This window comes from Amphibalanus amphitrite, unplaced genomic scaffold (assembly GCF_019059575.1).
Source record: "Amphibalanus amphitrite isolate SeventyFive unplaced genomic scaffold, NRLGWU_Aamphi_draft 001865F_arrow, whole genome shotgun sequence".
NCBI lineage: Eukaryota > Metazoa > Arthropoda > Thecostraca > Balanomorpha > Balanidae > Amphibalanus > Amphibalanus amphitrite.
In genome coordinates, this window is record NW_024883358.1 from 15,060 (window position 1) to 25,241 (window position 10,182).

Below are 10,182 nucleotides of genomic sequence, written 5' to 3' on the forward strand. Positions count from 1 at the left end.
CACCAAAGCGCCTGTCACCAATACCTTCACCAAAACGTCCGTCACCAGCACCTTCACCAACCCGATCTTCACCAGGTGATCCGAGGCAGAGTCGCTTTGATCCGAGGCGGACACCGTTACCGCCACCACCAGTACAGCAGCTACCATCAGCACAAGCACCAGTAACGTCGGCACCATCACCAGCACTGACACAATCAACGTCACCATCGCCGTCACCATCACCAACAACAGCTCAGTACCTTCCACCCAAACCACGTCCAATATCACAGTCTGGTTTGCAAGAAACTCAGCACTCAAAGCCGCCCAAACCGAAAGTGAAACCTAAACCTCTGCTCGCTAATCGAAAAACTTTTACAGCTCCATCACTTGCCCCATCAATACAACCAGCGCCAAGACCCGTTGTGAAGCAGCAACCTCTAGTGGTGACCCAGTCGGGTGACCAGGTGTCGACGACTGACTCCGAGTGGGATCAGGGGATGCAGCAGGTCCTCACGGAGCTCAGTCACAGGGGTATCGGAGATCTCCAGAGAGGACGGCGGACCGGCAGGATGGGGAACGTGCGCCCCAAGTCGTGCCAAAACCCCACAGGTAAGACGGGCGGGTGCGGCGACCAGCGAGTTACGCAGGTGTGGGTGCTCTAAGGCGTTCAGCGACTCGCTGAATGGGGAGCTAGCTGGGGTATCTAAAGAGGGGTTCAGTATCGGGCTTCATTGCCGATTAAGGTTCAAAGCTGATGAGAAGAGACTTTAAAAACTGCTCGGCGAAAAACGTAAGCCCATAACAAATGAAATGTCCAACTGGGCTTGGTTGGTTACTGTCACTCTTTTCTTTGAACCATTTTTCGCATATATGTACATTCAGCGCAGGATATTGTTTCTTACCAAATCAACCTGTCTATCTAAAATTCACAGATACCCGGAGGCTTTCGGCACCTTTCGAAAAGCTTTTCAGTGCGCTGACTCCATCGGGACTGCAAGATCTGCAAGGTCATGACCTCACCTGCCAGAGCTGCCCCGCTACGGCGACAGACAACATAGAGGACGAGCCCGGCTGGGTCATGGTGCCTCGCAGTCTCCCGCAGTCACAGGCGGTAGGTACTTGGGACTCGTCACAGAGGGGCCCTTTCCTGAGCGATACGATCTTTGTATGTATTGATCTCTGTATGATGATTTGTGAGGTGTACGATCTTATTATCAATCTGCGGCATACTGCAGTGATACTGAACTTTGAAAGTTATTCGGAGAACGGAAACTGACTAAGCCGTAAGCGTACGTATATTCATTGTTCCCCGTGTCTTAACTTTATTTTACAAAGGCACCCAGGTCCCTAGCCCCTGACGGAGTCTCCAAGCCTTGACATGCAGGTAATAAACTGACTTCTCTCTATCTTATCAGTCAGATTAATTGGGTCTCCGGGCACCTCAGGGCTAAGTGCAACACATCAAGTGTTACACCAGTATTGATATCATATATCATATATTTCGGACAACACCCATAAAATGAATGAAAAGATTTAAGAACCAAGGCCTAATGGGTTGATAAGGGAGTGTCTGATTACACAGAGGAGTTTGCCGGCTGTATGCAAGTGTATCTAGGGGTTAGAAACTTGCAGGCTAGGTGTTAGGTAGGTACCCTTATCATGTAGATTGGTGGTGGTGGAACGATTAGTCCGTGAGTTGCTTGCTTAAACCATGCTAAATTAAGATAGGTACCTAAGGCAAATGTAACCGCGCATGTATTTTGCTCGGACACCCTAACCCGATCGAAAATCCCAAAAACTTATACGCTGTCTAAATTTAGCTGAAGACGCAAGTAGGAGCCTCTGCGTTGTTTCGTGATACAGCAGGAAATTCGGTTACGGAACCCCTGCAGCGGGGAATTTGGCAGCGGAAATCCCGTGCGCTATCGGTAGTCAGCTGGCGGCTGCAGTGACCCTGAGGTCGGACCGGGGAGGGGGGAGGGGGAGGGTGGCAGGGGCAGAGGCCGGTCACAGTGCCACGCGCCGCGGACGGGTCAGCGTATGTGTGAGCGTGTCCTGAGGTAGTAGCTGTGCAGACTGAGAGGTTCCTGGAGAGAAATGTCGATACAGGTGGTGAGTAATATGTCTAGTATCCATAACATTGCGAATAATGTTGTGCATACAGTATGTCTAGTGCCTAGCCCCACAGTAGTGCGGCATGATAATGTGACAGACTAGGATCAGGATGAGCGTGCTAGACCAGATTCATACGCTGTTGCCTCAGATCTACCTCCATAATATTCACAGAAATGCACGGAAGTCACTCTTGGCTTCACCCCGAATGCCTTATTCCCATTTTTGCTAAGAACTTGAGACGAAAGAAAGCCATGGGATTGGGAGTAGTGCCTACCTAAGTTCATTTCAGTGTTTAAGATGAACGCTGTTTTTTTTTTTTTTGCATTTCTATCCTGCTCAAACTTATCGGTGAACGGTGGTCTATCAATGGCATACATCGCGCCAAAAGGACGATACGTATCGCGCCATTCTCAATATGATGTAGCTCGCTGAACACAGTCCTTTCTTTCCCAGGAGTTGGATGATGGCTCTGGAGCTGCCAGAGTTCGTTTCTCGGCTTCTGCTACGAACGGATCGCCGCCGGGTGCGGAGCCGGTGGGCACGTCTCCTGCTACCTCCGGAGGGCCACTGCTGCGTCCATCCTCCTCTTCAGCTTCCCTAACAGCACCCACGTCACCCTCTTCACCAGCCGAGCCGCCGCTCTGGTGCCGACTGCCCTCCGTTATCAACAGCGGCGTCCTCGACAGCCTCAGCAGCGACCAGAGGAAGCTGCGAGAGGCTCTGTTCGAGATCATCAGTAAAGAGGAGTCGTATCACAGCTCCCTTCAGCTATTAGAGCGTCATTTCCAGGAGCCACTTCGAGCGCTAAGCCAGAAGCCACCATCGCCGAAACAGAACGGTCAAAACGGGCAGAAAGCACGGCAGTGCACCTTCAGTGAGACCGAGTATCGCGAGCTGTTTCAAAACGTTGACGAAGTGCGCCGGTGTTCAGATGACTTTCTGACTGACCTGTACCAAATACCCATGGACGATCTCTCGGGCCTCTGTGACATTGTGCACGAACACGCAAGCACAACTTCTACCCGTACAAGGTCTACTGTGCGCACAAGTGGCACCAGGACCGTTGTCTTCAGCAGCTAACCGAGCGGAGCTCACCGCTCGCCGCGCTGCTCTCCCGCCTGGAGATGTCCCCAGAGGTGCGCGGCCTGGGTCTGGCGGCGCTCCTCCACCTGCCCGTGCAGCACGTGCAGAGGCTGCCCATGATGATGGAAGCTGTGCTGAAGAGGATGCCACCCGATCACCCGGAAAGACAGAGCTGTGAGGAGGCGCACCGGGCGCTCACTAAGCTCGTCAAGGATTGTGACGAGGACGCTGCCCGGGAAGAGGAGATTGGTGAGTAAAAATCGACTTTCTGCTAAGAATGACCGTGTTATGCATAAAGCATCTAGCTGATAGTGTGTGTGCTTCTTTATGTTTCTCACAAAGTTAGTATTACTCCTCAGACATCTCTGACCTCCGTCCCCCGTCCTCTCGCTGGGTTTCAGGAGGCGGAGGAGAGTGGCACGGTCGAGCCGGAAAGGGCCGCGAAGGGCCGCCTGTCGTGGCGGCGGAGGGGCGTGCGTCGCCACAGTGCAGATGTGGGGTCGCTGAAAAGGGCACCAAGCTCATGAGGGGGGCCCGTATCCGGTGGATAAGGTCCTACTCCGAGGAACTGATTGTCAGGTCAGATAGTCAGGCAGACTGTGATAGGAGTCATTTTGATAGAAGATAGAGCGACAGAACGGCTAGGGTATTCGAAGCGTAGGAAGATCCTCACCCCTGGCTACCAGATCGGTTACGCCCATGATAAGCATATTCATTAAATCAACTGACAGCTGCGTTGAGACAGCACTTAACGTCATTTAGTGTCGTTTTCGAGCACAATTCAGCCTATCCGTAACAGTGGTCAGTATGTAATTGTTCAGGTCTGAGTGTGGCGTCAAAACCGTGACGTAGTGCATAATTTACTGGGCGTTTTCACTGCCTCACTCGATCATAATTGTCATTGGAACTAGCTGGCTACATGATTAGAAAGGGTTTGGTGATTGTGATATGTCTCATGTTCATGTGCTTTCAACTGTGACTTAGTATGACAGTGTACGTACGTTGAAATGTGAATAAAAATCTAGCAAAGTCATTTTCAGTCAGCATTCAGTCGTTCATCATTTCCTCAGGGATAAACGGTAAACAGACAGTCAAGTAACTACTTCGTTAAACAAAGGTCACACGAAAAGATATTCGGCGTAAACCAGCAAACTCAGTTGTCAGCAAAGATGAAACGAAGCTAACGGAACTGTGACTTAGCCTAGCACCATGTTTCAACTGTGGATTGTGTAATGCGGGGGTAAGGGGTTGCAACTGCAGCGGAAGTGCAAGTCTCCGTCCGGTCTTGCACTTCGCGGCGGCATGCGACTCGACATCTGCGCAACTCAGGCGATCGTGGCAAGTGCTGGAGCAGACGGAGTCATTTCCTCTTCACAACTGCGACCTATCTTCGCATGGAATGAGAACGAGACGTTGCGAAAGCCCAGCAAAGCATGAAAACTGTAATCGAAGGCTTGTGAATGAACAAGTCTATCGCATCTTCATTCTTCAACACAAAAGCTTAACCCTCGCCCGGCGAGGGGGGGTTGATGCAGCCCCCCCCCCCTAAGGTTTTTCGCAAATAACGTTAAAACGGCGGCGCGTAGCGAATTTGGCATACCCTCTGGGTCAACCTTTTGGCACCTTCCCTGAAAATTTCAGGTCTCTGCCGTTTCAGGTCAGATCACCAGGTCAGAAAAACCGGTACAAGGTCATGGTCAAATTTCAATTTTCTTTATGCACCTGTTCAACTCACAGTTTTGAACTGATTTCCTTCAAACTTTCAGGATGTCCTAAGTTCACTGAGTTGTATAACATATAGTTCGTTTTTTCATGTCGCTGACCTGAGATCAGTTAGAGGTCATTACGTCGTAATGTTACGCCTATGGGAAAATATTCAATTCGGAAAATACTGGCGATATCCGCTTCTTTCTATCACTTTGGTGCTCTGAAACAACAGTACTCAAGATTATGTCACTTGGTGCTTCTTTGTTTGGTGTACTTGTCCATGGGTCAGGTCAAATGAGGTCAACTGAGGTCAAATGACATTTGTGCCAATAACTTGTCACACAATAAAGATAGAGCTTTCAAAATGGCATCATTCTGTTCCTCTTGAACAGCCGAGTCGAATGATATGCAACATTAAGCATTTCGACCATTCTTTAGACTTAAGATGTGCTTAACTTTCTTTTTAAGTACACTTAAGCAAGCAAACAAGTATATCATTTGACGCGCCTTGACGTGCTGAGTTCACTGGTGCTTTTTTTGTTCTATCTTAATTAGATCAAAAGTTATAAGCGAAAAACTTTTGGCCTGTTTTTAGCAAAAATTTTACACTTATACCCCTCCCCCCCAAAAAACCCTAAATATTGACCTAGAGCAACCAAAGTTACACAGGGGCGAGACCTCCTATAGACCCATCTACCCTGTAAATTTGGTGTTTCTAAGTGCCATAGGAGCCAATCGCCAGGGGGGGTCGTACCCCCCCCCCCCTCGCCGTCCGTGTAATGGAAAAGGCCCTCGCCTGGCGAGGGTTAAGATGACCAAGATATAGCCTGAAATATACTTAATTTCATTAGTACAAAACCTGCCGCTAAAACCCGCGAGACCTGTACATTAGAAATGTCTATGTGGAAGTTCTCCATAAGTCAATTGATGAATGGACACCGCAGCAATGCCTGTATTATCTCCGAGACCTAACTATAATGTAATTGGTGACACCGTCTGAGCACTGTGACGCTCCCGCGTCATTACTTACACGCTATTTGTCGCAAGTCATTTATCGCACGTCATTTGTTTGCGTCATTTGTTGTGCATGCCATCTGGCGGTGTCATTTATCGATTTATCGAGCGTCGCATGGGTCATTCATCTCGGCTCATTGGTATATGCGGCGTCATACGTGCATTTCTATTGTCGTCGTACCTTATTATCGGACCGATCTGTAACGAAATATAGACGATCTGTGACGCTTTGGATATCTCCCAGGTTAGCTATACCTATAGGTACTCCTAGTACCTACCTTGGCAGTCCATGTTAGCTGTTTCTATTGAAAGTTTGATGTCCATAACATCAATGATCAGACTTGTCTTGAATCAGAAAAAAGCCACGTAGATTTACTGAAAATGTGTCACCTGTCGGGTATGCTATATTTAAAAAGAGCAAATAATAGCTACCAGTATCTTTTAGTGTCAATAGTGGGTAAATGATAGCCACGATACCAGGATGCGAACACACCGCCAACAGATAGCAGAGAATCAGCGACTCTTCCCACGTGTAATATCGCTCCTCTCGTCCAGCTCTTTCCCTCTCTCTCTCCCTCTCTCTCTCTCTCTCTCTCTCAATCTCTCTCTCTCTCTCTCGCTCTCTCTCTCTTTCTCGCTCTCGTCTTTTTTCCTCTCTCTCTCTCTCTCTCGCTCCCTCTCTCCTCCTCCCTCTCTCTCCTCTCTCTCTCTCTCTCTCTCTCTCTCTCTCTCTCTCTCTCCTCTCTCTCTCTCTCTCTCTCTCTCTCTCTCTCTCTCTCACACACACTCTCTCTCTCTATCCATCTATATCCATCTATCTATCCCCCTCTCTCTCACTCTCCCTCCAGATCACTAGAACCATGAGACTCGGGAGGTGGCTGCGGCCGTCAGAACGACCCATTCTACTTTAATCGGGCGAGTGAATTTCCCACTTGCCGGGCTCGGTGAACTGTCGGAAACGGCTGAGGACCTCTGACTGAGACGCCGTGGCTGTACCCGTAGGTCCACAGGCTGCCGGTAGGTTTGTGTCAAATCCAAAGGTCCACAGGCTGGTGGATAGATTAAAATCTGAGCTAGAGGTGGCAAAAGATGAAAATTTTGGGAACCAGACTCGAACCAGACCCGGCTGGACATTTCTGGAACCAGTCAGACCCGGTCTTAGTTGGAATCGGAACCAGTTGGACCCATTCCCCAAAAGTCAATTAATACTAACTACTTGTAAGTATCATTAGCTGCATCATGTAAAACAGCTTATTGCCCACTGGGGATATTCATGAGCTACTGTTTGCAAAGAAACATTCACTTCATTCACTTCATATTTTGCAATAATGTGTAGTGTGCAAGATGTATAGTTTATGGTAGGACCCGGTTGGACCCGTCAGAAAATTTCCAGGAACCGGTCTGGACCCATATGGGTCCAGACTGGTTCTTTGGACCGGGTCCTCGGGTCCACATTTTGCCACCTCTAATCTGAGCCATGGAGACACAGATGCAAAGGCTGACCGGATTTGCTATATAAATTCATGGGGATGTGTTGTCGTAGATTCATTATATATTTGTTTTATTTTTAAATCATTCTGTCAACAGACAACAACACACCAGCCGTCGCAAATTGCGGTGCTTGATAAAACACTGTCACTGTGAAGGAAGGATTCAGAGGTGATAGATCACGCGCTGTGTATCAAGAGTCACATCTGAAGTCTGACTGAAACCCGCCTGAGCAACGCCAGATTGACTGATAAGACAGGTCGTCTACCGTGTCCCTGAATGGAGGTCGCCGCCCGTTAAGGGTACACTCTACTACACCCTGTCTGTCGTCACTCGTCACATCTCAGTCCTCAGTCTACACGGACAGCACGCCGACCTCTGAGGGTCACGCTGACCATAGCACACCTACCGAACCGTAAGGTGACGGTGGCAGTGCTCTCCTGGCCGTCCCCGCCATCAGCCAAACTGATGGCATCTGTCTGAGGAACCGATCTCAAGGCATTATATAATTTACTACCCATACCTAGTCAGTGGATTAGGTATACCCGGTAGTGGATGTCAATTTGTAATGAACAATAGGTATCAATACCTAAATAACCGCACATCTGTTTCTCAGAAAAATCATCATCACAATTTCCCTCGCTTCGTCCAAATAATTGTTTCATGTAAGCTATAGCGTCCCTTCGAGCAGCAGCTGAGTGGTGTATTACCCCTTCGCCGAGCGGTGACGCAGCAGAGGCAACTTCGGCGCAGCAGTCGGGGCAGGTGGCAAATGGCATCCGGAGCGCGGCAAACTTTGCCGCATGGTGCACCAGTTGGTGCCAGGACGTAATTGAGAAACACGTCCGTGGCGGTCGGCCTATCTTCAATACCTTCTCGGCTCAGTGCCGCAGGACTTCAGTTGAGTAGTCCGGCAAATAGTTAACCAACTTTCCCGTGAACATTGAACAGATCACCTGCGCAGCAGAGGGTTGGTCTGGAAATTTGATGTAACGAGCAGTTGCAGAGTGAAAACTTACATTCCTTTCCACCAACAGTTCCGGCACCTTGGTTCCGGTATGCTGTTTTGAGGTTAAACTGCCGAGCAATTAACCATTAACTTTAAAAGAGTAAGCGGCGGCCACTGCGGGCCAATGGGCTGAGACGGTTTGTAAAGACCCGTTGTCTTTACCCGTAATAAATAAAGGAAGTTTATCCACCTTATCCACATTGTAAGTACCAGCCACCAGGGGAGAGACGCTTTGACACACACAGGTTTGCAGAAGAAACCCAGATAGCGCCGAATTGCTTATAAGATCACATCAAGGCTCATCACAATACGCTCCACCGATCACAGAAGCATCCCAGCATTCCACTGATCCCCGGCTCGGCCACAGACACGAGTTATCATTACGAACTTTTCCCAAGCGTCAATAAAACATCTTCTAAATACTTTAACTACTGAACTTACAGATCCGAAATCACTCTGTAAGGCGCGCGTGCCATCTCCTCTGGGAAATGGAGCCGGTCCATTTGGGACCGTCCGGGTCCCCTCCCGGAGACCGGAGTGGGACCATCAGCTCCGGGTCCTCCCGGAGCGGCCCATCAGCTGCCGGTCCGGGAGGCGCGCCGCCGCCCGGACACGACCTGAGCCGAGCCGTAGCACGTCTAATTGTGCAGATGGACAGCGCACTCATGGTTCTATTTCTGAGCGGCTCCTCTCTGAGTTCTGCCGCTCCTGCAGTGGTGGAACTCTGCAAAAATGACACCGACGCCGCCTCCGAGCGCAGTGTCGGCGATACGGATCGGCCCACTGCGAGCCGCGCTTCGGCTAACTCCCGCCGCCACTGCGGGTCGACATTTGAGCAGATGTATATGGAACTGTAGGAAGGAGATGTGGTACAGAGACCGACACCAATTTGACATATCACTACTCACTGGACAAACGTCATGTAGCTACCGCACCCCCGAGAAGAAAACGTGAAGAATTGTTTAAAAGTGGCGAGCGTTTTAAACTAGGTATCGAAAAACGCTTTCGATGCAAATTCTAGCGGCTGTTGAGCAGTCCAGCTCAACTGTCCACCAGGGTCCAGGCAGTCACATTTAGCAGCTGATCGACTAACGTCTGCTGCATATAGCCCGTCCTGCGCCCCTGAATGGCCAATGACCAACGGCCGTTACCTACAGCTCAATTATCTCCGAACTGCCCCCAGTCACGTGCCCCAAGCTGGAGACCATGCCCCAGGTCACGTGCTGGGGGGTCACGTCGGTCACGTGCTGGGGGTCACGCGGGTCACGTACGGCCTAAACCAGTCCAATGTCGGTTGGTAATGGCAGCCGGTGCCGTTATCGTATAATTGGGCGGCCCCTGAGCGGCAGGCAGCAGCAGCGCCGCGGTGTGACGGTACCGGTCCGGATTTACTTTGGGTGATTGGAGTAGGATGTTGCTGCTGCTTGAACGGATGTCGCGGTTTGAGCTTGCGCCCCAGAAACAATCATAAGCCGCCCCCGTATCCTCTACCGATTTCAAGTCATTTGTAACAATAACTTCTTCGTATTTGTCATGACATTGCACTTGTTTTCACCTGGCTAGTCTGTATTCCGGTATGGCCAATCGGGACAACATCCATGAGAGCATGTTATGAGGATGACATGCTTCCTCAGTTCGTGCAAAGGATAAGCGCCTGTCCTCCACCACAGAAAAAGAGAGCAGCGAAGGTGCAGACTGCAGCGGCCAGTGCATATAGCTCAACCTATATGCAGTCTCGTTACACTTCATACTTTTCCAGCATAGCTGACGTTTTGGTGTTTCACACC

General features: G+C 49.9%; 1 protein-coding gene across 1 annotated transcript; it reads left to right on the forward strand.

Annotated features, from left to right (window-relative positions):
• Window positions 1-1,970: 1,970 nt before the first annotated feature.
• LOC122375543 (ephexin-1-like) lies at window positions 1,971-6,754 on the forward strand. The gene is made up of 5 exons (XM_043355006.1): window positions 1,971-2,091; window positions 2,548-3,099; window positions 3,171-3,426; window positions 3,579-3,650; window positions 6,747-6,754. The coding sequence occupies exons 1-5, from the start codon at window positions 2,077-2,079 to the stop codon at window positions 6,752-6,754; spliced, it is 903 nt and encodes a 300-aa protein (XP_043210941.1). The 5' UTR covers window positions 1,971-2,076.
• Window positions 6,755-10,182: the final 3,428 nt, after the last annotated feature.